This window comes from Sus scrofa, chromosome 7 (assembly GCF_054392235.1).
Source record: "Sus scrofa isolate SSC_HxYL_T2T_F1_AM1 chromosome 7, Sscrofa_HxYL_maternal_Yorkshire_Landrace_v2.0, whole genome shotgun sequence".
In the NCBI taxonomy this organism is placed as follows: domain Eukaryota; kingdom Metazoa; phylum Chordata; class Mammalia; order Artiodactyla; family Suidae; genus Sus; species Sus scrofa.
In genome coordinates, this window is record NC_139389.1 from 4,788,606 (window position 1) to 4,816,475 (window position 27,870).

At 48.8% G+C, this 27,870-nt stretch overlaps 1 protein-coding gene across 3 annotated transcripts in view; it reads left to right on the forward strand.

Moving 5' to 3' along the window:
* Positions 1-26,877, forward strand: part of RIOK1 (RIO kinase 1) — a 31,287-nt gene extending 4,410 nt beyond the window's left edge. For 2 of the 3 annotated variants that reach the window (XM_021098127.2, XM_084966433.1), the window contains 14 exons: positions 1,040-1,109; positions 2,976-3,018; positions 4,613-4,705; positions 5,326-5,438; positions 5,544-5,624; positions 8,073-8,159; positions 8,732-8,869; positions 9,432-9,535; positions 10,023-10,129; positions 13,320-13,385; positions 14,617-14,736; positions 15,525-15,578; positions 18,421-18,573; positions 19,441-26,877. In XM_021098127.2, coding sequence (XP_020953786.1) covers positions 1,040-1,109; positions 2,976-3,018; positions 4,613-4,705; positions 5,326-5,438; positions 5,544-5,624; positions 8,073-8,159; positions 8,732-8,869; positions 9,432-9,535; positions 10,023-10,129; positions 13,320-13,385; positions 14,617-14,736; positions 15,525-15,578; positions 18,421-18,573; positions 19,441-19,551 — 1,340 coding nt within the window. In that variant the 3' untranslated portion in view covers positions 19,552-26,877. 3 annotated transcript variants of the gene reach the window in all.
* Positions 26,878-27,870: the final 993 nt, after the last annotated feature.

Consider the following 27,870-nt stretch of genomic DNA (forward strand, 5'->3'; position numbering starts at 1 on the left):
TACTAAGTAATGATGCTTAGAAAAAAATCAAAACTTAGTAATTTAAAAACATGGCTTCAAGGAAAGACTTTACATTTTTTTAGTTCTGTTTTTCTCTCCTTTTGTAGAGATATTAAGTTACAGATCGCATTCAAGTCATTGTCCGTTTTGTATTAGATTTTGTAATAAGATTATCTCGTGGTAGAATGTTGAAAATACTAAAAATTGGAACGTGATTACAGTTTGTTGTGTTAGAAATTTTTGTGTGGCATTAACTTTTTGGGGGGCTGGTGAATTTGGATTTGAATGGCTCTTGAAAAGGCGAGGTCCTCTCTCCCTGGTGACACTAACAGTTATGAGCCTGACACGGCGTCTCCTGGAACCTGTCATTTGCAATGAAACAGACATTTTAGGATAAACTTGGAATTCAGGCAGTTACGTTCTCTCTGTTAGTATAAAATATTAACTGATGTGTGAAATTCAACATGTGCAGGTAAGATGTTTTGAGGGATTTCTGGATCTAGATTTCTCTGGCTCAGAAATGACGGTTCTTGTGATAGAAGTGGTCATCCTTGTTAGAAGGAAGCACAATTACTGCCTGCCTTTCGAAACAGTAGACATCTTTAGTACTAAAATATATCCTCTAAGGAGTTCCTGTCGTGGCGCAGTGGTTAACAAATCCGACTAGGAACCAGGAGGTTGCAGGTTCGATCCCTGGCCCTGCTCAGTGGGTTAAGGATCCGGTGTTGCCGTGAGCTATGGTGTAGGTCACAGACGCGGCTCGGATCCCGCATTGCTGTGGCTCTGGCGTAGGCTGGTGGCTACAGCTCTGATTCGACCTCTAGCCTGGGAACCTCCGTGTGCCTCGGGAGCGGCCCTAGAAATGGCAAAAATAAATAAATAAATAAATAAATAAATAAATAAATAAATAAATAAATAAAATATATCCTCTATGTATCGTAAGTAAAACACTTAGAAAATTGAGAAGGAAAAGTCCTATTCAGAAACTTTTTGTCTTACGTGTTATTTATACAGTGAATGTTTTTTTGGTATTTTTTAGATAAACTAAATGTTACTGATTCTGTCATAAACAAAGTCACCGAAAAGTCTAGACAAAAGGAAGCAGATATGTAAGTAATGTTTTCAGTGTATAAAATACAGATAAATAAAACAAAAGATGGCTGATAGGAACGAATTCTAGACAGATTACGTAGCATCTTGGTCATAATGCCTTTGCAAAGAATGTTTCTCTGTGTATCTGTCCTAATTCTTTTTTTTTTTTTTTTTTTTTAAGTTTAAATGAGGGTATCCTATGCCTTTGTAGGTTGTAAATATTTTTGAGTTTTCCTAAGAAATTTGTACTAAAACTATAATCTTGTGAAATTTGCAGATGTGCTCTCAGAAAGGGAACAGTTTGTAGGTTTCAGTTTAAAATGGTAGCGTATAGGGAGCCTGTCGTGGCTCAGAGGTAACGAACCCAACTAGTATCCATGAGCACTGGGGTTCCATTCCTGACCTCGCTCAGTGGGTTAAGGATCCGGTGTTCCCGTGAGCTATCGTGTAGGTCGCAGGCACGACTTGGATCCCCCGTGGCTGTGGCTGTGGTGTAGGCTGGCAGCTGCAGCTCCCGTTTGACTCCTAGCCTGGGAACCTCCATATGCCACGGGTGCGGCCCTAGAAAAGACAAAAAAAAAAAAGCATTAATTCCCTTCCATGAAACATTTTTAAAAACTTAAGTGCAGATTTAGAACTAAGTAGTCACATGACAGAACAGTTTCCTTTTACAATTCTTTTCTCAAAGCCAAATGTTTAAGATCTGGCTAACCTATTGCAGATATTTCTAACGCGTTAGCAATATGTTATAGAAAGTAACTAAGATCATACAACTAGCACTGTTAAAACTTAACTTAAAAACCAGTTTTCTGGAGTTCCTATTGTGGCTCAGCTGGTTATGAACCCTACTAGTATCCATGAGGATGCAGGTTCAGTCCCTGGCCTTGCTCAGTGGGTTAAGGCTCCAGCATTGCTGCAGGCTTCAGTGTAGGTTGAAGATGTGGCTTGGATCCTGCATTGCCAGGACTGTGGTGTAGGCCTCACAGCTGTATGGCCCTAAAAAGAAAAATAAACAACAAAAAAAATAAAATCAGTTTACTTCCGTTTATTTTTTTTTCTTTTTCTTTCTTTCTTTTTTTTTTTTTTTTGCTTTTTTTAGTGGCTTTATTAGAGTTTTGTTTTGTATTGTTTTTGTCTTTTTTAGGGCCGCACCCATGGCATATGGAGGTTCCCAGGCTAGGGGTCTAATCGGAGCTATAGCTGCCGGCCTGCACCACAGCCACAGCAACACCAGATCCGAACTGCATCTGTGACCTACACCACAGCTCAGGCAATTCCAGATCCTTAACCCACTGAGCAAGGCCAGGAATCGAACTCACAACCCCATGGTTCCTAGTCGGATTGTTTCTGCTGCGCCACGATGGGAAGTTCTACTTCTGGTTTATTGCTGTACCAAAGGGATACCAGTCTTTTGAGAAAAACCACTTGTTATCTCATTGGTGTGTCTGTTTGAATTTTTATTAGTGTATTTATTTATTTATTGTCTTTAATTCTGTCTAAATTATTGTCTTTAATTTTTGTCTAAAGAAAGCAGTAATTCTGTACTAATAGAATCACTAAAGGACTCAGGACAGTATTTACACACCTGATGTTTTCTCTTTTCCAGCATAGTTCACGTTATCCCACTGTTGCACTCATTTAAACCTTGTGGATAGAATTTTCCCTTACTGCAGATAGGCTCCTTTTGCCCCAGGGAACGGAATTTCTTCTTACTAAGGGGAAATGAAGCTTCTCAGAGCGGCGAAACCGCCGTGATCTCGTGAAGTGTGTTACCAAAGAACCTAGGTGCTTAGGGATTTCCTGGAATGATGTGCATTCAGAAACTTTTGATTTTGGCTTCCCTGAATTTTGAATGTCACCTATACTTTTTTGGTTCTGCTTAGGTATCGCATCAAAGACAAGGCGGACAGAGCAACCGTAGAACAGGTACAGTTTAAATATGTTGCAAGTTCTTGTTTTAAATTAGCAGTTCTGGAGTTCCCATCGTGGCTCAGTGGGTTACGCGCCTGACTGGTATCCATGAGGACCCAGGTTCGATCCCTGGCCTCGCTGAGTGGGTTCAGGATCCGGCATTGCTGTGAGCTGTGGTGTAGGTCACAGATTCAGCTGAGATCGGATCCAGCGTTGCTGTGGCTGTGGCTGTGGTGTAGTCCGGTTGGACTACCTATTGGACCCCTAGCCTGGGGACCTCCATATGCTGCAGGTGTGGCCCTAAAAAGCAAAAACAAACGAAAAGAAAGTGTGTCTGTGTGTGTGTGACAGATAATGCCTTCGACTTTTCAGTTAGTATCCCCACCTTGGTTTAGGAGATGCCTTATTTACGCAGTGGGGAAAGTCAACCCCTGACGTTCCCGTATGTAGAGGGGCTGTGACTTGACGTGAGGGTTGTCCCAGGGTTTTGTGGTGAAGAGGTGATGCAACCGGTCAGACCATCGCTTCTGCTTTCTTCCACCTCCCTGCCCCGTACACATCCGCACAGACACGGAGAATAGTAGCCTCTTCCCCCGTGGTTTAAGACGGAAGCGTCCCTTCTCTGAGCCACCTCGATCCCCAGGGAGGAATGGCCAGCCGGAGGTGCAGCCCGTCTGCGCGAAGGAGGGATTCCGCCTTCCGCCAGGCGGGGGCAGCTCAGGTCCGGGATCTCTTCTTCCCTGTCCTGTAATTTATTTTGTAGGATTTCTTCTGTGATTGAAAATGAAGTGTGACCCAGCTCGGAGATGAGGCAGCTTTCGCTTTCAAAGATCCTTAAATAACTCAGGCAGGAAATCCTTGCTTTTTCTCTTTCGAAATTACTTTTGAACAAGAGTGTGTATCTTGAGTCTTAAACTGTCTTAAAAGTGTGTATTTCTAAGTCGATCGGGTTCTCATAGTTCCCCGCCCCTGTTTTGTTTGTGAGCCGTTTCAGTCCATCGCTCCATCCCGGGCCTGTTGCCCGTCTGGCTGCCACTGGTCTCTGCCCAGGTCCCTGCCTCACCCGCTCCTTGCCCTCCGCTCCCTGGCCCCGCCGAGAGGGATGGGCAGCCTCTTCGCTTGCTTGCCTTTCATTCTTCTCTAGTGGCAGTGGAGGTGGTTTGCTTTTAGCCCACAGTCTCCCAAAGTTGTTTTTGTGTGTGTGTCTTGGGTTTTGGGGGCCAGGCTCAAGGTATGCCAACGTTCCTGGGCCGGGGATCAAACCCACACCACAGCAGCATCCTGAGCCACAGTCGGGACAACGCAGGAGCCTTAACCCGCCGAGCCACCAAGGGACTCCATGATGTCCTGCCGTTAGCTCAGCTTGGTCTGGAGTCCGTCCCTTGGTCTCAGCCGCCTTTGGTTTCCGCCGCCGAGCCAGCTGCCGGCTGGTCGCTTTGCTTCGTCTGGTCTTGACCTCGCCGTCTCGTCACGAAAAGTGACAGCGCCTCTCCTTCAGTCGCCTGGCGTCGCCGCGTACAGTTCACCTCTTCCGCTGGTCGCCAGCGGCCTCAGTGGGAGCGTTTGGTACTCTCTTCTGAACTTGCGGGTTTCTGCGTTTCTCTCTCAGGTGTTGGATCCCAGGACGCGAATGATCCTGTTCAAGATGTTGACGAGAGGAGTGATAGCGGAGATCCACGGCTGCATCAGCACCGGGAAGGAGGTGAGCTCTTCCGGATGCCCCGGGGTTTGCGTGGTCCTTTTCTTGTTTCAGACACCGTGGGAAACGAAGGCACTGAGTAGGTAAAGTGTGCCTGTTAAAAGAAAAGGGAGAAAAAAACCACGTATGTGTCAGGATAGCTTAGTCAGTGTTTCTTCAAAGTGGCTTTATTAGGGTTTTGTTTTGTATTGTTTTTGTCTTTTTTAGGGCCGCACCCATGGCATATGGAGGTTCCCAGGCTAGGGGTCTAATCAGAGCTACAGCTGTAGGCCTACACCACGGCCACAGTAACTCGTGATCCGAGCCGCGTCTATGACCTACACCACAGTTCACGGCAACGCTGGATCCTTAACCCACTGAGCAAGGCCAGGGATCGAACCCGCAACCTCATGGTTCCCGGTTGGATTCGTTAACCACTGCACCGCAACGGGAACTCCTTTACTGCACCTTTTGGTGTGATGTTGTATATTTCAATTCACGTATTCAAGAGAGGAGTGTTCCACATATGGTTTCAGTTCACGTGACTTTTTTTTGAGAGTAGAATCAAATGGATTGTGAAAGTAAAATACTCTTTATAGTTATTTAATACGAACTCAATGTTCTTTGTTTTCGCCTTAAAACAGGCTAATGTTTACCATGCTCGCACAGCAAGTGGAGAGAGCAGAGCCATCAAAATTTATAAAACTTCTATTCTGGTGTTCAAAGACCGGGATAAGTATGTAAGTGGCGAATTCAGGTGAGCTCAGATCTCTTTCTTCCCGTTGGCCTAATTTCTATGTGCTAAAAAGTGAAACCCAGAATAAGGGAACCATTGAACTAACAGATGTTTTTCTTGTTCAAGATTTCGTCATGGGTACTGTAAAGGCAATCCCAGGAAAATGGTGAAAACTTGGGCGGAAAAAGAGATGAGGAACCTCATCAGGTAACTGGTGTGTGTGTGTGTGTGAGTGTGTGTCTGGTGTGTGTGTGTGTGGTGTGTGAGTGTGTGTGTCTGGTGTGTGTGTGTCGTGTGTGTGTGTCTGGTGTGTGTGTGTGTGGTGTGTGTGTATGTGTGTGTGTGTGAGTGTGTGTCGTGTGTGTGTATGTGAGTGTGTGTCTGGTGAGTGTGTGAGTGTGTGTGGTGTGTGTGTATGTGAGTGTGAGTGTGTCTGGTGTGTGAGAGTGTGTGTGTGTGTCTGGTGTGTGTGACTGGTGTGTGTGTGTGTCTGGTGTGTGTGAGTGTGGTGTGAGTGTGTCTGGTGTGTGTGGTGTGTGTGTATGTGAGTGTGTGTGTGTGTCTGGTGTGTGTGAGTGTGTGTCTGGTGTGTGTGGTGTGTGAGTGTGTGTCTGGTGTGTGTGAGTGTGTGTGTGTGTCTGGTGTGCGTGTGTGAGTGTGTGTCTGGTGTGTCTGGTGTGTGAGTGTGTGTCTGGTGTGTGTGAGTGTGTGTGTGTGATGTGTGTGAGTGTGTGTGTGAGTGTGTGTCTGGTGTGTGTGTGAGTGTGTGTCTGGTGTGTGTGAGAGTGTGGTGTGTGTGTGTGTGTCGTGTGTGTGTGTCATGTGTGTGTGTGTGTCTGGTGTGTGAGTGTGTGTGTGTGAGTGTGTGTCTGTTGTGTGTGAGAGTGTGTGTCTGGTGTGTGTGTATGTGAGTGTGAGTGTGGTGTGTGTATGTCTGGTGTGTGTGAGTGTGTCTGGTGTGTGTGTGTCTGGTGTGTGTGAGTGTGTGTGTGTGGTGTGTGTGAGTGTGTGTGTGTCTGGTGTGTGGGTGTGTGCGCGCGCACACGTGCGCAGGCCTGTGTGTGTGTCTGCGTGTCGGCTTCCCACCCAGCAGATCCCCGGGGCGGTTCTGTGCAAAGGTAGGAACTCGGCAGGTCCTCCAGTCCCATTAGGTCTAAGCCGGAGAAAGACAGTTCTGAGCAAATAGAAACCGTCTCCTCTCCTCTGAAGAGTTCTGCCACAGTTCATTGATTCCGCAAGACCGGTCGTTTGGAGTCTTGGGAGCCGTGTGAAAAGGGTTAGAATTTATCCTGAGGCTGATAAGCAGCCGCTACAGGAGTTTAAGCAGGGAAGCCGCTCAATCAGATGTGGAGAAACGTGTCATTTTTTATAGATATTGATGTTTTAGGCAGTTTTCCTAGGTCCTAAACCCTTTATCATAGTTTCCTCTTCTTCAGTCCAATTTTGGACACGTTTATGTAGGTTTTTTTTTTTTTTTTGGCTTTTTAGGGCCACACCCATGCAACATGGAGGTTCCCAGGCTACGGGTCTCATCGGAGCTGTGGCCACCAGCCTACACCACAGCCACAGCCACGCGGGATCCGAGCCGCGTCTGCCACCTACACCACAGCTCATGGCAACTCCAGATCCTTAACCCTCTGAGCGAGGCCAGGGATCGAACCCGCAACCTCATGGTTCCTGGTTGGATTGCTTCCACTGCGCCACGGCGGGAACTCCCAGTTATATATTCTTTATTTGCATTGGCACCTTTGTATCAGGTAGAAGCATCTGAGATCATTTCCTCATTTGAAGTTTTAAATTTGAAGGTTTTTTCCCTCACTTTCAAGTATCTTTTAACTTTTCCTATGTTATGTAAAGTTTCCATACAGTGGATGTTTTAGCCTCATTAAGCAAAGTATTTATTGTTTTGAAAGTCCTTCTGAAATTTTCTTTTTTTTTATTTTAAAAAGTTTTATCGAGGTAGAGTTGATTTATGAGGTGATAATTTCTGCTGTACAGCAGAGTGCTTCCGTTATACATGTACACACGTGTATTTTCTTTTAGATTCTTTTCCCACATAGATTATCACAGGATATTGGCTAGAGTAGTCTGTGCTCTGAAATCTTCTTAGGCCTGGTTAACTACTGGGTGTGAGTTCACTTTTGGGGGGGGCGGGGGGGCACAACCGTGGCATGCAGAAGTTCCCAGGACAGGGATCGAACCCATGCCGCAGCAGCAACCCTAGCCACTACAGTGACAATGCCGGATCCTTAACCCGCTGAGCTACGAGGGACCTCTGAGTCCACTCTTTTGATTAATTATTGTTCACACCGTCAGCTGAAAAGATCATGGCAAACGTTATCTGCTGTGTTTCATCGGTTCTAAGGTGCCCATTTTTTCCACAGTTTAATGTCTCTGGAATCAGAATGGGTGTTAGAAGCTGTGGGGTGTTGTGGTTGAGTTGGCAGTGTTTTGCTGTTCTTGGTGCTGCATGGTGGTGCCACTTAAAATCACCGGTGTCTTAGGGTTTATGAAGTAAAAGGATAGAGTTGAGAGGCCCTGTGCTCTCTCCTCATGGAGGTAGTAGTCTTGGCTGCTGTAGCTGCTGCCAGCTGTTTTTGACGAGGTGTTTTAGAATGTTTGTCTTAGCTTTTCATTTGGTCTTTGCTCTCACAGGCTAAGCACAGCACAGATCCCATGCCCGGAACCTGTCCTGCTAAGAAGCCATGTGCTGGTCATGGGTTTCATTGGAAGAGGCGACACGTGAGTATTGGAAGGCCTAGCAGCTCCTACAGCGCAGCTCAGGGCAACAGCAGATCCTTAACCCCACCGAGCAAGGCCAGGGGTCAGACCCACACCCTCACGGATGCTAGTTGGGTTCGTTACCACTGAGCCACAACGGGAACTCCTGTTGACGGCGTTTCATTTTATTATTTTATTTTATTTTATTTATTTGTGTGTTGTCTTTCTGTCTTTTCTTTAGGGCTGCACCTGCGGCATATAGAGGTTTCCAGGCTAGGGGTCCAGTCGTAGCTTCAGCTGCTGGCCTACCCTGAGCTGCGTCTGCAACCTACACCACAGCTCAAGGCAACGCCAGATCCTTAACCCACTGAGCAAGGCCAGGGATCGAACCCGCAGCCTCATGGTTCCCAGTCAGACTCGTCAACCACCGAGTCACGACGGGAACTCCGACAGCGTTTTAGAATGGTGTTTTTATAGTTAAAGAAGTGGTTCGGTGACGAGCTATAGAAGAGAAATAGGCGTAGCGTTTTATCAAATAAGAAAACTTGTTCTGGGTCCGTTTGTCTTAGTCGTTCACCTTGCGTCTGCTCCAGGCCAGCACCACTGTTGAAAAATGTTCCGTTATCAGAATCCAAGGCTCGCGAGCTGTACGTGCAGGTGATCGAGTACATGAGGAGGATGTACCAGGACGCCAGGCTTGTGCACGCGGATCTCAGCGAGTTCAACCTGCTGTGAGTGTGTGTCCCCCGACCTGCCCCGAGGCCTGTCCCGTCCTTGGGGAAAGCAGACAAAGTCCCAGCCCAGGAAGTCACACTCTGCTCTCCGGCTCTAAGATTGGCTCCCGCTCCGTCACAGGGCAGGATGTGTCCCCCGGCTTCGGTGACTTTCGTCGCAGAATCCAGCACCCTGATCATTAGCAGAGTGAAAGAACTTTGGACATTTTCTTTCTTTTTTTCTTCTTTCTTTTTAAAATTGAAAATGTAGTGGGTGTCCGGTGTTGTGTGACTTTGTGCCGCACAGCAGAGCGATTCAGTTACGTGTGTGTGTGTGTGTGTGTGTGTGTGTGTCTTCTTTTTCATATGAGGTTTCACCTCTCATTAGTCAGAGTGCCTCTTCTCCTTGCCCACCCTGTTCATCTTATTCGTTCACTTATGAGTTTCCATTGCTCTTAAAATGGAGAATTTTTTAGACACGTGGGGGCAAGCAGTGGTGTGCCCAGGCCCGGGTGCCCGGCCCTCTTGGTGGCATGCAGCCCGCTGCTGTTTCTCACGGCGCTGGGCGCCTGGCCCACAGGTACCAGGGCGGAGGCGTGTACGTCATTGACGTTTCCCAGTCTGTGGAGCACGACCACCCGCACGCCTTGGAGTTCTTGAGAAAGGACTGTGCCAACGTCAACGGTGAGTGGAGAGCGGGCTTCTCGGCCAGCTTGCCTCGGCACGGGGCTCTGAACTCTCTTTAGCACTGATTTAGAATCGTTTGGGGCGTTCCCATCGTGGCCCAGCGGAAACGACTCCGACTAGGAACCATGAGGTTTCTGGTTCAATCCCTGGTCTTGCTCAGTGGGTTACGGATCCAGCATTGAGCTGTGAGCTGTGGTGTAGGTCACAGACTCGACGTGGCTCAGATCTGGTATGGCTGTGGCTGTGGTGTAGGCTGGCAGCTGTAGCTCTTATTGGACACCTAGCCTGGGAAATTCCATATGCTGCAGGTGCAGCCCTAAAAACCAAAAGCAAAAAAAAAAAAAAAGTTTGCACTGAATTGTTTGGTGCAGTGATACTTACACCATCTGCTGGGAGATGGTATGCTTTTATCTCTTTGTGCATAAGGGGTCTAGAATAACAACCTTTTCCCTCGCAAAGCTCTCATGAACGTCTCCTCTTGTAGATTTCTTTCTGAAGCACGGGGTGGCTGTGATGACCGTGCGGGAGCTCTTTGAATTTGTCACCGATCCATCAATTACACATGAGAACGTGGATGCTTATCTCTCAAAGGTGAGGCGGGTGGCAAAGGGGAGAAAGGAGTGATTGCCTTTGTGTGGCCGTCTCCAAGGGACCCATGACTCGACACAACTCTTGTTCATTGTGACAGCTTCCTGAGACCGTGTCCTTCTGACTTACAGGTCGGGGATCAAACAATAGTAAAAAGTCAGTGATAAGCCAAGTTTCTGAACTCGAAACAGGCAAGATACATAGACGGTCAAATGTGCGAATGTTTAGTAAGAAACCTGTTAGCTTTTGGTTATTAATTCCTTTCCCTTATTTCTCAGAGGCCCTTCTAAGTAGTCAGAGAATTTTTAAAACTGGTAAAATACACTTAAACGGCACAAAATTTACCCTTGCAACCGTTTTTTCGTGTACAGTCCAGGGGCTTCAAGTACATTGCTGTGTAAATATCACCACCATCCATCCACAAAACTTTTTTCCTCTTGTGAAACAGAAACTGTCCCCGTTAAGGCCCCCCCGCCACGCTCCCCAGCCCGGTCCTCACTTTGTGTGTGTGTGACACCTGCTCTGGGCACTTCATATGAGTGGGATCAGATAGTATTTGTCTTTTTTTTTTGGCCGACTTATTTCACTGAGCACAGGGTCCTCAAGGTTCCTCCATGGTGTAGCCTGAGGTAGGATTTCCTTCCTTTTGAGGGCTGCATAATGTTCCAGTGTGTCCTTGTACCACCCTTGGTGTGCCCATCATCAGTGGGTGGACACGTGGGTGGCTTCCACATTTTGGCCGTTGTGAATAATGCTACCTTGAACATGGGTGTACAAGTACCTCTTCACGACCCTGCTCTCAGTTCTTCTGAGTACAGGCTCCAGAGTAGAATTGCGGGATCATGGGGTAAATCTACTTGTAATCCTTTGAGGAACTGCCATGCTCTTTAGCGGCTGCACCATTTAGCACTCTTACCAACAGGCTGCATGGATCCCAGATTCTCTGCATCTGTACATCCTCACCAACACTTGTTTGCTGTTTTTATTTTATTTTATTTTTTCTTTTTGGCCACACTTGTGGCCTGTGGAAGTTCCCAAGTCAGGGATCAAACCTATGTCACAGCAGCGACCTGAGCTGCAGTGACAACACGGGGTCCTTAATTCACTGAGCCGCAAGGGAACTCCTGTTTTGTTTTTCGAGTAGCTGTCCTGATGGGTGTGAGGTGGTGTCTTGCAATTTTATGTGCTTTTCCCTAATGATTAGTGATGTTGAGTGTTGTTTCATGTGCTTCTTGTACGTCTTTGGAGAAATATCTCTTCAAGTCTTTTGCCCATTTTTTAAATCAGGTTGGGTTTTTTTTGTTGTTGAATTAAAGACTTTCTTTATAGTCTCTTATTAACCCCTTATCAGATAGACGATTTGCAAATATATTCTCCTATTCCATGGGCTGCCTTTTTACTCTGTTGATGACACCCTTTGATGCACAGAAATTTTTAATCTGAATGTGCTGTTTATCTGTTTTTACTTGTGTTGCTTCTGAATCGTAGACTGTGGAACTCATGGCCCCTGCAGGGTGTTCCGATTTTATCCCACCCCCCCCCGGAATGCCGTCCCGCTTCTACCTTTGCTCGTCTGGCTCTGCCCGGTGAACTTGAGAGCTGAGTTCAGAAATCTTTCTGGAAGAGAAATCAGGCAGAAATCATTGCTATAGTGGTGTTCTTTTGTTTTTATTTTTGACCACGCCTACTGCAGAGTGTGGAAATTCCTGGTCCAGGGATCGAACCTGCACCACAGCAAGGACAACACCAAATTTTTTTGCGTGTCTTTTTGGGGCCACACCCACAGCATATGGAAGCTCCCAGGCTAGGGGTCAGTCGGAGCTGCAGCTGCCAGCCTGCACCACAGCCTGCACCACAGCATCCGAGCTGCGTTTGCAACCTACACCACAGCTCATGGCAATGCCAGATCTTTAACCCACTGAGCGAGGTCAGGGATCAAACCCACATCCTCATGGTTACCAGTTGGGTTTGTTACCACTGAGCCACAGGGGAACTCCGACAACACCAAATTCTTAACCGCTAGACCACCAGGGGACTCCCGCAGGTGCGTCTTCTGTATTACCTACCTCTGTGATAGAAGTGGCCACACTGTAGCCGTCTCACGTTAAGTTCCTCGCAATTTTGTCACCCTTGTCTAGACTATGAACTCTTAAGGGACAGGAGTGTTTTTCTCACATGGCTGGTAACTAGCTAGTCCTGGCACATAGTGAGTACTCACTAATGTTAATTGAATAAATAAACGTCCCATCTCTTTTATTCCTAAACTCTTGCCTTTTTTTTTTTTTTTTTTTTTTTTTTTTTTGTCTTGTAGGGCTGCACCTGCAGCATGTGGAGGCTCCCAGGCTAGGAATCCAGTCAGAGCTGCAGCTGCCAACCTACACCACAGCCATAGCAATGCCAGATCCGAGCCACGTCTATGACCTACACCACAGCTCACAGCAACACCAGATCCTCAACCCACTGAGCGAGGCCAGGGATCGAACCTGTGTCCTCAGGGATGCTAGTCAGATTCGTTTTCGCTGTGCCAGGACGGAGAACTCTTCCTAAACTCTTTAGCACCAGTTTTAGTGTGTGAACTTAAAAAACCTTAGTAGCACCGTTCTTTCCTTTCCTCTAGGCGTTCTAATAGGTTAGAGAACAAAGCTCGGTTTTACAGGCCAGAAGAGCCTTCTTGGGCGGTCTGTCCTGCAGCAGCTTAGCGCCTCAGACGCAGGATTAGAGGGCGCTGCACTCCTCTGACCCCTCCGGGGATGCTCTAGTGCTGAGTGGGTCTTTCGTTCTTTCACCTTCAGTTTTCCTTTCATCTTTTTGCTCCTCATTTAAAATTTAGTAAAAGCAGGAGTTCCCTGGTGGCTCAGCAGGTTCACCATCTGGAGTTGTCACTGCCATGGCTCGGGTTCAGTCCCTGACCTGGGAACTTCTGTATGCCATGGATGTGGCCAAAATAAAAAAATTTAGTAAAAGCCGTGTTACTTTGAAGAGACTAGGGTTGCCCTGAGGCTGGACGAGCCTGCCTTATTCCGTTACTTTGGGGTTGATGGTAGCCTCTTTGGGGAGTCTACTCTGGAGAGCTAACGTGGGCCACTGGCAGATGCGGCATGTGAAGGGGTGGTACCCAAAAGACTGAAATTGGGAAACAGAGGTCTCTTCTGTGGGTTGAATGTAAAGGAAGGTGATTTTTGTTCTCTCCAAGGCCATGGAAATAGCATCTCAAAGGACCAAGGAAGAAAAGTCCAGCCAAGAGCACGTGGATGAAGAGGTGAGACTGATGATCTGGGTACGGCCTCTGGAAACACTGTGTCTTACAGTCTCTTTTTGTATTCCTGGGGCATGAACTTGATGCTAATAGATGAGCAGTGTTTTAAATGATGGTACTATTTCCTTGAGACGGAACCTGGTACATGCCTGCGCCAGGTTGTCTAGCTTACGTCCCGGTACCTCCTTCTACTCAGTGACCTGCACGCGTGGGCCCATCGTCCTGGTACCCAGAGAACCTTTGTATAGGCACTGTCGGGGTGTGTGATTCAAGAGGGAGAAGCTTGTTCTGATTTGCTAATGTGAATTTCTAAATGATTTAAATGTTGATGTTAGTAACAGTGTAGATTTAAAAGATTTATGTTTGGTGAAGAAGATTTATTTATTTTTTATTTTTTTGTCTTTTGTCTTTTTAGGGCTGCACCTGCAGCATATGGCGGTTCCCAGGCTAGGGGTCTAATCGGAGCTGTAGCCGCTGGCCTACACCACAGCTACAAGCAATGTCAGAGCCAAGCCACGTCTGCAGCCTACATCACAGCTCATGGCAACACTGGATCCTTAACCCTCTGAGCAAGGCCAGGGATCGAACCTGCATCCTCATGGTTCTTAGTTGGATTCGGATTCCTTTCTGCTGTGCCACAACGGGAACTCCGATTTTTTTTTAAATCTTGAGAGTCAGTATATTTTTAGTGAAGGTGAGCCGTGGTAGGCTGCCAAAAATAATTCTCTTGGCTATTGCTGTGAAGGGCGAATATAAGGTACCCCTTACTTCTCGGCGGTTCTGAGCCTATTCTTGGGGCAGCACAGGGTAGATGGCCTTCCCTTGTGAGAACACGTGCTTTGGAGTGCCCTGGTGGCCGAGTGGCTAAGGATCTGGCATCGTCACTGCTGTGGCGCAAGTTCAGTTCCCGGCCCGGGACCGTCTGCGTGCTGCAGGCGCGGCTGAGAAGATAAACATGTTCTCTGGTTGGCAGAGCCCAGCAGTGCTCGCTCAGAGCCACTCCGTCCTCCCTCGCTCAGAAAGGCCACTGGGGAGAGGGGAGGGACGGGGACCAATCGTTTTGTCTTAGGTCTGGAGCGGGCGACTTGGGCCCGTCACGCAGCGCGGGGGCAGCGTGTGCGTCGGCTTCGAGGGCGATGGTAAATTCCCTCCGGGACTCGCTGGGGCGAGGACGCTGGGCCGTGTGAGGTCGTGTGCCTAAGCCTCCCTTTTACGCCCCCTCCGCGCCTCTCAGGTGTTTAAGCGAGCCTACATCCCTCGAACCTTGAATGACGTGAAACAGTACGAGAGGGATGTGGACGTGATGATGGCGTTGAAGGAGGAGGACTTGGCCTTGAACGCCCAGCAGGACAGCGTGAGTAGCTCCGTGTGCCCTCAGCAGACGCCTGTGCCACGGAAGCCGCCCCCCAAACCCGCGGGCTCCAGGGTGGGCGTCTCACCTCGTGCCCTGGCGCATCCCCTCTGCATGACCCGCCCTCTGCACGTCGCCTGGAAGCCCGTCTCTGGGTATTGCTGAGAGGAGGTGACCCGCTGAATGAGTCCAGCGGGCTGGCGGCGCAGGAAAAGGGGGATTTGTAGCGAAGGCAGGCCGTACGTGGTTATTACCTTAGCTCCATTCGCGTGTGTATTTCAGGGTCTGGAAAAGTGTGTTTTTCTGCTAATGGACCAGAGAGCACTTAAGGCTTTTCAGGCCAAGAAGCAAAATTGAGGCTATTACCTGGGTCCTTATGTAGCAAGAGAGTAAAATTCCCCCAAGTTTTGCTGAAATTACAAATACTTTAAGAATAATTGGATCCAACGTCTCCTGATGCGGGCCCCCCTCCTGAGGAGAGGCGAACGGAGTTATTGGCGGGGAGAAAACATCTGGTTTAGTTGAGACTCAGCTTTTCCAACCGGCACCTTGATTGCAGCTGTTTATCCGTAGCGCCCATCAGGCCGCAGGTCAGGTTTGGCCCCAAGCCGGGTCTGCTGAGGCCCCGCTGTGCCTGGGGGTGACAGTGGCCCGGGCTCAGTGACGCAGGCTTCAGGCACCTTTTCGTAGTCACACAAGCTGTCAGTGGCCCCAGCCGACTTTCTGGATGGTGCAGCGTGTTTCAGGGTCCAGCTTTGTGGTGATTCTTGTTTTCTCTTGTCGCTTTCAAGATCCTGTACCAGACGGTCACGGGGCTGAAGAAGGATCTGTCCGGAGTCCAGAAGGTAGGAGGAGTGTGAGTTGCTGTTCACGCACGTGAAAACTTTCCAAAGGGTGTGAAGTTTAAAGCGTTGTGAGGCCTCAGTTCTCCATGGTGTAGTGTCGCTGGTGTAGATAACTGTCAGACGCCATAGATGTTTCCTAAGGGCCCTTTTTCCTTAATTTTTTTTTCTTTCTTTATAGGGCCACCCCCTCAGCATATGGAGGTTCCCAGGCTAGGGGTCGAATCAGAGCTCTAGCCGCCAGCCTACACAGCAATGGCATCCAAGCCGCATCTATGACCTACACCACAGCTCACAGCAGGGCTGGATCCTTAACCCACTGAGCGGGGCCAGAAATTAAACCTGAGTCCTCATGGATACTAGGCGGGTTCGTTACTGATGAGCTGCAGCGGAAATTCCATATTCTTACTTCTTTTCATGTTCTTTTTTTATTTTTTATTTTTTGGCTACACCCGTAGCATATAGAAATTCTGGGCCAAGGATCGAACCTCCACCACCGCAGCAACCAAAGCCTTTGCAGTGACACCACCAGATCCATAACCTGCTGCACCACAAGGAAACTCTTTTAATTATTTTTTATTTTATTTATTTATTTATGTATTTTAATGATTTTTATTTTTTTCCAGTATGCTGGTTTACAGTGTTCTGTCAATTTTTTGCTGTACAGCCTGATGACCCAGTTACACATATATGCATAGATCTTTTTTCTTATATTATCATGCTCCATCATAAGTGACTAGATGTAGTTCCCAGTGTTGCACAGCAGGGTCTCATTGCTTATCCATCCCAAAAGCAATAGTTTGCATCTATTAACCCCAAGCTCCCAATCTACCCCACTCCCTCCCCGTCCCCCTTGGCAACCACAAGTCTATTCTCCAAGTCCACGATTTTCTTTTATATGGACAGGTTTGTTTATGCTGTGTATTAGATTCCAGATATAAGTGATATCATATGATATTTGTGTTCTTCTTTCTTTTTTTTTTTTTGGTCTTTTTTTTTTCTTTTGTTGTTGTTGTTGTTGCTATTTCTTGGGCCGCTCCTGCGGCATATGGAGGTTCCCAGGCTAGGGGTTGAATCGGAGCTGTAGCCACCGGCCTACGCCAGAGCCACAGCAACGCGGGATCCGAGCCGCGTCTGCAACCTACACCACAGCTCACGGCAACGCCGGATCGTGAACCCACTGAGCAAGGGCAGGGACCGAACCCGCAACCTCATGGTTCCTAGTCGGATTCGTTAACCACTGCGCCACGATGAGAACTCCTGTGTTTTTCTTTCTGACTCACTTCACTCTGTATGAGAGTCTCTAGTTCTAACCTTGTTGCTGCAAATGGCATTATGTTGTTCCTTTTTTTTTTTCTTTTTTTTTTTTTTTGTCTTTTTGCTATTTCTTGGGCCGCTCCCGCGGCATATGGAGTTTCCCAGGCTAGGGGTCTAATCGGAGCTGTAGCCGCCGGCCTATGCCAGAGCCACAGCAACTCGGGATCCGAGCCGCGTCTGCAACCTACACCACAGCTCAGGCAACGCCGGATCCTTAACCCACTGAGCAAGGGCAGGGATCAAACCCGCAACCTCATGGTTCCTAGTCGGGTTCGTTAACCACTGCGCCACGACGGGAACTCCATGTTGTTCCTTTTTATTCCGTTGTGTATATATACCACATCTTCCTAATCCAGTCATCTGTTGATGGACATCTGGGTTGTTTCCATGTCTTGACTGTTGTGCTTCAATGGACATGCAGGTGCATGTGTCTTTTTCAAAGAAAGTTTTGTCCGGATATATGCCCAAGAGTGGGATTGCGGGGTCATATGGTAGTTCTATGTATAGTTTTCCAGGGTACCTCCATACTGTCATTTTTAAACATTCGCAAAAGGACACCAGGAATTCCTGGCGTGGCTCAGTGGTTAACGAACCCGATTAGTAACCATGAGGTTGCAGGTTCAGTCCCTGGCCTCGATCAGTGGGTTAAGGATCTGGAATTGCCACGAGCCGTGGTGTAGGTCGCAGACACAGCTTGGATCCTGTGTTGCTGTGGCTGTGGTGTAGGCTGGCGGCTACAGCTCTGATTGGACCCCTAGCCTGGGAACCTCCATGTGCCGCAGGGACGGCTCTCTCTTTAGTGCTCTTAATGAAGGTTTGACTGTGAGGGATTATAGTTGACATTTTGAAAATTGCCTGTCTTTCGTGTGGGAAGAAGTGGATTAGAAGAATTCTGGGCTCTGGTGTTTCCGGGTTATATGTAGCAGGTGTGACGAGGCAGTTGTGCTTAGAATTCCAGAGCAGGAAGATTCTGCTTCAACTGGCTAGAAATCCTTTTTGTACAGTTGCCTTTTAAAGGTCTGTTTTCCTATCAAAGAAAACTTGATGCTTTTTAAAATGCTTCCTGCTGCTTTAAAAACTGCTAATCTTCAGGGAAAAAATGGATACTTCGCTGGTTTAAATATTGTTTCCCTCTTGGATTAACAGGTGTTACCTGAAATTTAATTTGTAGGAAGACAGCTGTGCAGCCAGCTGCATAACTTCTTCCTTCTCTGTGTGTCTTCCGTGTTTTCCACATCCCCGCGCTCCAGCCTCCCGATGTGCTGAGGACAGGAGAGCAGTCCTGTGGTTGATCTTGGTCGCCCACGAAAGCCTCCGTTCCTTCACTTGGGTGTGTCCCTGAGCGGCCTTGGAAAGGCCACTGGAGGCTCCCTCCCTGACCTTGATTCCGCTGTTTTGAAATGTCAGGCCAGATGTTGTTTCTCAAAGTCCATGTGTGAGGCTAAAATCTGCATTCTGACGTCAGCGTGTGTAATTACGGCAGACAGCCGACTGGCCTAGAATAACACGGTCCTGTGATATTTTCAAGGTCCCTGCCCTCCTGGAAGATCAAGTGAAGGAGAAGAGTTGTTCGGACTCAGAAGACACCGGGAGCTCTGCATGTTCTGACACGGACTCGGAAGAGCGGGGAGGCCAGGCCAACTCCAGGAAGCCTACCACTGACCTTGAAGTTGATAAAAAGGTTAGCCAAGGACTCCCTCCAGTTCCCTCGTTTGGCAGCGTGGGGCACCGCCCATCTCGTGGCTCTTTGCTCCAGGATCTGTAGACTGTAGTAGCTGAACACGTGGGTCAGTAAGTCCCTGCACTTGAAGTTTGCGTTTCCAAGTGCGAACTTGGCTTTTGGTGGCAGCATGTCTAGACTTTGGGCTTTTGCTTGGAGCTCCTTGGGCTTCTGCCTAGTCAAGGGCTACACCGTGTTCAGCACGTGGATTAAGAGCAGTTATCCTGCACTTAAAGTACAAGAGATGCTGGTGCTGCCCCGTGGTGATGTACTGCAGAGGCAGTTCGGGGCGGGGGCTGGTGGTTACAGCCCAGCATCTTGTTTCCAGAATCTAAGGCTGTTTCTTCCACTCCTGTCCTTGGACGTGAGAAACACTACTGACTAAATGACCCATGATGCTATGTAACTGTTGCTCTCTGTTCTTGGCCAAATCCTTCAAACCTAGAGTTTGGGTTCTAAGAGATCTGAGAGACAGACTCAACCAACTCCTAGTACATTTTTCTCTCTTTGTGTCCTGGAAATAAATATTCTGTATCTCTGTCCAAGCTTTTCTTCTGTTAGAATGTGAAACCTGTCAGGAAAAGCAGTTGCAAATATTTAATAACATCCATGTGAGTGTCTGTTAGGCCGTCTTCAAATGACTATTAAGAAATTTTAAAGACAGTTTTCGCCCCAAGTTCCACCACTAAACCATAGTCGCTTTCAAGTTTTTTTATGTTATGTTCACTTTTTATCCTTTTACATGTATTTTTAAATTTAGTTATAATAATATGAGTCCTGAATGAATGAAATTTTGCAGGTTTTTAAATTTTGGTTGTGGTTTTACAGGAAAGAAAAAAGATGGTCAAGGAAGCCCAGCGAGAGAAAAGAAAAAACAAAATTCCTAAACATGTGAAAAAAAGAAAGGAGAAGACAGCCAAGACGAAAAAGGGCAAATAGAACTGGAACTGTAGTAAGTACTTTTCCATCCGTGACTTCTCTCGCCAGCGCCCTAAGCCGTGTCTGGAAGATGGGCTTAACCGAATGGTTACCACGGCAGTGCCTGTGAAGACGGATTCGTATTTCTGTGTAATTATGTAAAAAGCTCTGAGTTCTACTGTCTAGATCCAGTCCCTGGCTCTGCGTGGTATGGACAGAGGATTCTTTTAAGCTACTATTTTAATGAAGAACTTGATGCAATTTTGTTTTTATATATTTTTCTCTTGCAGTGTGGTTTTTGAAGCATCATAACTGTTTAAATGTATTGAGCATTTAAATGTCAGTGTAATGGACATTTGTTTGTACATATGCCAGAGACCTGTCTGCAGTCATGTGATTATAAGGCCATTTGATGATAAGGTTTCTATAAAAGGGAATTTCACTTTTATGGAGAAGTCAGTTGGCTGGTGATATGGTCATTCATTGCAACTTTATTCTTCTCTTTTTGCTTTTTAGGGCTGCACCTGCAGCATATGGAAGTTCCCAGGCTAGGGGTAGAATTGGAGTTACAGCTGCCAGCCTACACCACAGCCACAGCAACTCGGGATTCGAGCCACATCTGCAACCTACGCCACTGTTCATGGCAGTGCCAGATCGCCGACCCGCTGAGCAAGGCCAGGAATTGAACCTGCATCCTCATGGATACCAGTCAGGCTTGTTACTGCTGAGCCATCATGGGAACTCCCTCTCTGTGTTTGTGTATTGAAGTATAATTGATTTACTGTGCTGTGTTCGTTTCTGCTATGCAGCCAAGTGATTCGGTTTTATATATGTGTGTGTATATATTCTTTTCCCTTAACAGTTACTACAAAATACCGAGTGCAGCTCCCTGCGCTCTTCAGGAGGCTTGTTACCTGTTTCATACTTAGCAGTGTGCACATGTTAACCCCAAACTCTAGTGTATCCCTCCCCCCACCCTGTCCTGTGTATTGATGATCATTTGTAATGTACTTGTCGTATTTAATATTCTTTTTTGAGCTGGGACCTCCCATTCATAGGCTGTTTCACATTCAGCTGTGTGGCCTGCTCGTACATGCATCAAATATTTGCGTATTTCAGGCGTGGGGGACCCAGCGGTAAACCAAGCAGGCAAAAGTTACTACCTTCGGGTAGCTTACACTTTAATGGGAAGACAAGACATGCAAGAAAACAAGTAAAAAAACCTGTATCAGCGGGTGATAAATTCCAGGGGGAGAAATGATGCAAAGAGAATGAATGCCTGAGGGGGTAGGAGCGTGCAGTTTTAAACCGGCCACACTGAGAGCTGGTACCTGGGCACCTCCTTGAGGGATGTGAGTCACGTGCACATCCTGAGAGAAGAGCATTGCAGGCAAAGCAGACAGCAGGTGCAAAGGCCCTGGGGCAGGAGTGTGCCTGAAATGAAGCCTAAGAGCTGGAGCATCATAACCAAGGGGGAAAGTGGCAGATGAGACGGGGCTGTGTGGTTCGCCTGGGAGGTGCTGAGCAGAGGCATGATGTGATCTGACTTCTGTTTTGAAAGGATTGCAGACGCTCTGGCTTCTCCGGAGAACTACGAGGAAGCAAGGGGCCGGGCTGGGTGGGTATTTTATGGTGATGCACGTGAGAGACAGTGACGGCTTGGTCTAGGATGGTAGCAGAGGACATGGAGAGAGTGGACTCTAGACAGAGCAGGTCGAGCGAACTGCACGTGCGGTTAGAAATGCCGCATTTAGCCCTTGAATCAAAAGCAGTTTCTATAGATAAACTTCATTTCCCTTAACGTTTAGCTTGCACCTGCGTGTTGGAGAATTGGCGGGGACAGTCAACGGAGCTTTTAAAATTTTAAGTCGGATTTTATTATGTTCATAATATCCTCCTTTCCTGTCTTTAAAAAACTTCAAAACATGAGATAGCATTTCAGTGACATGTGATTGTAACCCCTCTGAAATATTCCACTATTAGCACAACCAAGGAGAAAACAAACAGATGGAGCCATCCCGCGCCCTGCAGCGACACCCCTGTGGGACCCTGTGGCTCTCTGTTTGTTGTCTCTTCCCCAGCGACAGGGTGGGTTTGCTCCAGGGGGTCAGACTTCTTGGCACCATCTTTGGGGAGGAGAATGCAGTCTTGATTTGGAACCAGCGTCCCAGGAGCCGGGAGGAGGGGGCTTGCGAGGTGCCAAGATTCGCGCCTGGAGGGGGGTTTCCCCTTTGAGGAGTCTCTTTCTGACAGCTCGTGGATGTGGCTGTCTCCCTGTTCGGTTTCTGGACTGTGGCTGGTAGCATCCTTGCCAAACTGGTCTGCAACCATCTCCCTGGTCGCTTTCTCACCAGGGGTCTGGCAGGAGGCCGCCCCAGGCAGACCCACCGGACTCCTTGCCGGCTTTGATCGCAGTAGAATTGGAAGACCCGACAGGTGCCAGTGCCCCCCGGGTGGCTGGTTGTGCAGTTACGTTCCGGTTGGCGAGATGAGCTGCGGTCTCTTGGTCCAAAGGCTGGGACATCATTTTGTCAGTTGTGCACATACCTGATTTTCTGCTCTAATTTGTTGATTTTCTCATTCCTTCGAAAGTGCGGGTGGTTCTACAAGTTGACTGGGTGGGTCCTTTGAAGCACGAAATCACAGCTGTTTCCTGTGCTGTTCCAGATCTTATTCTTCCTTTGATGAAGCAGTTTAGGAACAAAACTTTCACTGGCCCCCAAGCGCCGGCGTTTGAGCCTGGCCGTGGAGCGAGGACGCGGGGACTGTGGCACCTGTCCGCCTCGGTCTGGTCAAATGCGAATCTGTGTTCTGGGCTGACGTTGAATTTTCCTTTTCTGTCCCTTGGAGAGGGATTCAAGAGGGCGGAGAACTTTGTGGCTTCGTGCTGAAACTCTCCTTTTGATGAGTTTCTGTCAGATTTGGCACAGGCATCTTGCTGTTTCTTGGCTGTGGGCCTATCCTGTTTGGCGGCTGTGATTCCATTAACCTTTTGGCTCAGAAACTGAAGGGTGAAAAAGTCCTTCTGGAGGCCGGTAGCCAGTCAGTCGAAGGACAGCTTAACAGCTTATATTTCAGGGCCCAGCGTGGTGACATTTCTGAAAGTCCTCTTCGTTTTCGAGAGCCTGACAGATTGTCCAGTTTTCCGCTGTTGATACGCACGTCGGTAAAGTCCACGAGCGTTCCGGACTTACTTTGGCGCCTGGGGTTTGCTTTTTGGTGGTGACAGGGTCGTGTAGCTCAGCAGCTAGAGCGAATTCTGCCTCCCAGACAGAGTAGAGCTTCCCGGGAAGATGTCCCGTGACCACAGCAGATGGATACGATTTTCCAGCCGCTGGTGATTCATGAACTGGGAGCTCCCGGTGCTCTGTCTCCTGAAGTGGATCAGGTCGTTATGCCCCCGCCCTTTCAGTTGGAGTTTTTAGCTTCCGTACCCTTTGGGTCTGTGTTTTCTTGGAGCTCAGTGTCCCAGGGGAAGGTACAATGTTGGGTCTCAAGTCACGGGAGCTGGTTTCCTGCCTCCGTGTTCCCCAGAGATCCTAGTCCCGGTTGCGGGGGCCCCTCCCTGGACTTGACTTTGGAGCAGGAAGGCTTGGAGTTGTGGAGTTCCTGACTTGGGCTTTCAGCTTTCCTTCGCTTTCTGTATCACTTGGCATCCCGCAGTCAGTGCTGGCGGGCCGCGGTCGGGAGGAGGGGGCCTCGTACCGCTTAGAGCAGCCGCACGCGCACAGGATCCCCCCCCCCCCCGTTTCTCTGGAAGGGTCAGGGGTTGTCTGTGTGTGAGCACAGCTCTAGCTCTCTGAGAGGTTCCCCCGCCCTGGCCTATGCACCTTCGTAGTTGGAAGGCTGAGTGACTTCATCTCGGGGTGAACTTGTACTGTTTACCCACCTTCTGCATCGCTCTCATGGGCTCATGAATTTGTCAGTGGAAAGGTGTAGGTCCCGGGGCCCGAAGTGCACCAGCCGGAGAAACGGCGGTCAGAGGACGGGCTCTTAAGGCTGGAGCATTGCCCTCGGTGAGATCGGCGCTGCGGCCACGGCTGTGAGTGCTACAGAGGGGAGCCTCCGGAAGCATCCGTGGCCAGGCTCTTGGAAGGGCCATCGGTATTAGGAGAGGCCTGGTTTGAGAGTGTCAGCAGAGACGTGCTTGCATCTTCACGGGGCTGGAGGAGGGGTGGCCTGGGTGCCTGCAATGAGGAGGGGCACTCAGTGCCCTCCGGGAGCCAGAGTTTGAACAGAGTAAAGAAAAGGAGACCCTCAGGAGAAGCTGGGGACACGAGGCTTTGTGCTGGTGTCTGACCCCACTGGGTTCCACGGTGCACTGGGGAGCATTGCAGGAATGAGAAAGATGAGGAGGCGTACAGGCCCAGGTACAGGCCCAGCTGGGGAGCTGGATGCTTCTGGGTCTCAGACTGACCCTCCTAAGTGGGCAGATGCCATCAGTACATGGAGTCGTGCCTCCCGCGTGGAGCTGTTGTGAAGGACGCTGAGGAGAGCCATGGGAGCGCAGGAAGGGGTGCATCAGGCCGACGCAGCTGAACCCAGTCATGAAAGGCGGAACAGCTTGGCGCTCATGTTCCTGGGGGGATGGGAAAAGAGGTTCACAGAACCACTGCTGTCTTGCTTCCCCCAAAAAACACTGAACTTCAACACACGTAGCCTCCAGATGTAATCAGTCGTTTACAGGAGATACGCAGCTCGTGGGAACAGGATAAATGATACCGGGAGGGTGTATTCAATTGAATTCAGAATGGGGGGGCTGTTATAAAAAGGACAGGAGGTCTAAGACACGGGTATCCTAGGACCATGGATTTCACTTGGACCCTGGTCAGATCAAACCAATGATAAAAAGACGGCTTTGGGGGGTTTCTCTGTAGACACATAGGGAAAATGTAAACTGGAGGTGCTGAGATTGTTTCCTAGGTGTCACGGTGGTACTGTTTCATTCTTCAGCATTGTTGTCTCGGCGCGAGCGTGGGCTCATGTCTTCATGGGGGAGACGGATGGGATGCCTGCAAGGCTCCAGACTGCTCCGTCCCTAAACCGACCCCTGCAGGAGAGTGGTGGGTGGAGGCAAGAGCAGCAGGAGGCTAAAGTCGAGGAAGCTGAGTGATGGCTACTAGGGATTCACTACACTGCTCGCTCTCTAGAACAGTCTCTCTGAGAAAGAGGGCATGGGTTTTTTGTTTGTTTTTTCAATGTGTCAAAGTATATTAAGTACCTAAAACAGGGCTCGTCATGTAGGAATCCTATATTATACACGTATCTGTATTTGTATTTTACTTGTTACTCTTGAGTAACTTTGTTTTTCTGGGCCATCAAGATTTAATCTTGTGGGCCATTGAGGTTGGTCTGGGCAGAACGGCAGTGGCTTCTGGAACTAACCTAGCTCGGGGTCCTTTGAAAGGCCTTTGGGTTCTGAAACTCAGATTCTATTCATGGAAGCAGTTAGAGACCAAGTATTGCTGTCCGAAGCTTTGGTTCCACCCCACCTGACCCTTGTTTTAAAATATGTCACCTTCTCTGTGACCTGTTCTAACTACTCTGTCTGGATTTGCAGTCTGCTCCCTTACCTACGGCCCCGACACACCTTGATACCTCTACTCTCCACATCCTTCTGAAGCTCTTCGAGCTGACTAACTCCCAGGCACACTTTGTTTTATTGCATTTCACAGATAGTGCATTTTTTTTTTAATTGAAGGTTTGTAGCCATCCTGTGCTGAGCAAGTCTACAGCGCTTTTCTAGCAGCACCTGCTCACTTTGAGACTCTGTCACATTTCCGTCACTCTTGCAATATTTCAAACCCTCTACCAGCAAAAAGATGACACTTCCCGTATGGCTCAGATGATGGGTAGCGTTTTTAGCAGTAAGGGATTTTTTAAAAATTAAGGCGTGTACATTTTTGTCGATATGATGTGCCTGCACACCGAATAGACTGCAGTGTAGTGTAAACCGAACTTTTCTGTGCCCTGGGAAGGCAGAAAGTCCCTGTGACCTGCTCTCTTGCGGCCCTCCCTGTATCATGGTCGTCTGGAACTGCGCCTCGGTGTGTCCGAGGTCTGCCTGGACGCGAGGCTGCATTTTCTCCTCGACGCTGTGCGCCTTCCTCACCTCCCCGCCTCCGGCTAGAATGTAAGCTCCACAGGGGCAGGGATCTTTATCTTTGTTCAGTGTTATAGCCCAGGACCTAAATTCTGTCTACAATATCGCAGATGCTCCATAAATATTGAAGTGGAGAATATGCTGTGTTTCTTAAAGACGAGAGGCTGTGACGTCGTGCTGATGCACGTGCACACACATGCACACACATGCGCACACGCACCCCCTCCCACGATGATAAAAATGAAGACCGGGAGCCAATGGCATTGATGGGTGCCCTCCAGCCCTCCCTCGGTGACCGGTGGCAGCAAGCCCTGCAAAGTGACCAGCCTGCGCTGGCCCTGGAAGCTGGAGCACTGCCCCTCCATCTTCTGTCTGAGGACCCCTGGTATCAGCACGGCTCGCCAGCAGTTTAAACTGGATTGTTGCTTCACCTTTGGCCATGTGAGACCCTTTGACTGTTACCCGTTACCCGAAGTGCTCGGGCGGTGATGGGCGGACTGACGGAGTAACTGCATCCCGAATCACCCAGATAAAGGAGGCTCACAGTCACACATGTTGCCGGCTCTTCCCAAAGAGGGACTGAAAGTCTTAGGGTGAATTGGTCTGGGGAGGGGGATGTGTGGGAATCCTGTGAGAACTGTCGAAGCTTCCATGTCTCTTTGGGGTTTTGTGGAGGGGGTGAGCGCCCTGTGCTCGGCCCTCTGCTCCCTTGAGAGGCTGACGAACTCCCACAATAAAGCACCATCGACGGCCTGAAGCGGTCCCCCAGCCCCAGGGGCAGGCGGAGCTGTCAGCGGGTCCTTGGTCTTGCCCAGCCTGGCCTGACTCAATGGCCCCAGTACTGGTGGTGACGGAGGGAGCTGCCTCGGGGGCCGCGGTAGTGGAGAAGCCGCTTCCCTTGTGGGAAAGGCCCCCGTCCGTGGCTCGAGGGCATTGGGTGCGGTGGTCTTCACGGTTCTTCTTGACGATTCTGTTTCTTCAGATGTAGTGCAGGTGACTTAACGGAAGGGAGTTGTGAAGATGTACCCTCAGAAGGGAAAGGACCTCGGGAGGCCTGAGGTGGAGGAAGGGATGAAGAACCAAGAAAGCACATTCGAGGGCAAATAACTGGCGCAGCGGACTAAGGATGTGGCGTTGCTGTGGCCCAGCTCGCAGCCGAGGCTCAGGTTACATCCCAGGCCCAGGGGCTTTCACATGCCACAGGGGAAAGAAATAAGTAAATAAATAACCACTGATTGCTTTGGTTTTTGGTTTGTTTTTTAAAAAAGGAGCTCCTCTGTGACTCAGTGGTAACGAACCTGCCTGATATCCAGGGGGGCGGTGGCTCAATCCCCGGCCCCACTCAGTGGGCTGAGCATCCAGAGGTGCCGTGAGCCGTGGTGTAAGTCCTAGACGCAGTTCGGATCCGGCGTGGCTGTGGCTGTGGTGTAGGCCTGCAGCTGCAGCTCTGATTCGACCTCTAGCCTGGGAACCTCCATATGCTTCAGGTGTGGCCCTAAAAGAGAAAAAAAAAAGAAAAAAGAAAAAAGAAAGAAATTCTGGACTTCTCTTGCGGCGGAATGGGTTAAGGGTCCACCGTTGTCACTGCAGTGGCCTCCGTTGCTGCTGTAGCATGGGTTCAGTCCCTGGCCCAGGTGGCAAAAGAAAAGGAAGGAAGAATGAAACTTCCAGGAGACCTGGAGAGTGCTAAACAAAGTGCTTTAGTTTTATCATGATGACCAAAAACCTCTCCAATTTCATGGTCAAGTCTCATGTTTTTCTCATTATCTGATTTCTGGCTTTATATAAAGTTAATACGGCAACTGACAAACAAAAAAACGGAAGCAGATCAATGGCTTGGAAAAGGCCCATCGGGGAGTTCCCGTCCTGGCTCAGCAGAAACAAATCTGACTAGTGCCCGTGTAGATGCAGGTTTGATCTCTGGCCTCGCTCAGTGGGTCAAGAATCCGGCATTGCCTTGAGCTGTGGAGGTCGCAGACGTGGTGTTGCTGGGGCTGTAGCGTAGGCTGTCAGCTACAGCTCTGATTCGACCCTTACTTAGCTTGGGAACTTGGATGTGTTGCACCTGTGGCCCTAAAAAGAAAAAAAGCCCTTCAGAGGCCAAGGGACCGGGTTAGAATTGCATCTCTTAAAACTGTTCTTTAAAAATACAGGAGTTCTCTTTGAGGCTCAGCTGTTTACAAACCCGACTAGGATCCATGAGGATATGGGTTTGACCCCTGGCCTTGCTCAGTGGG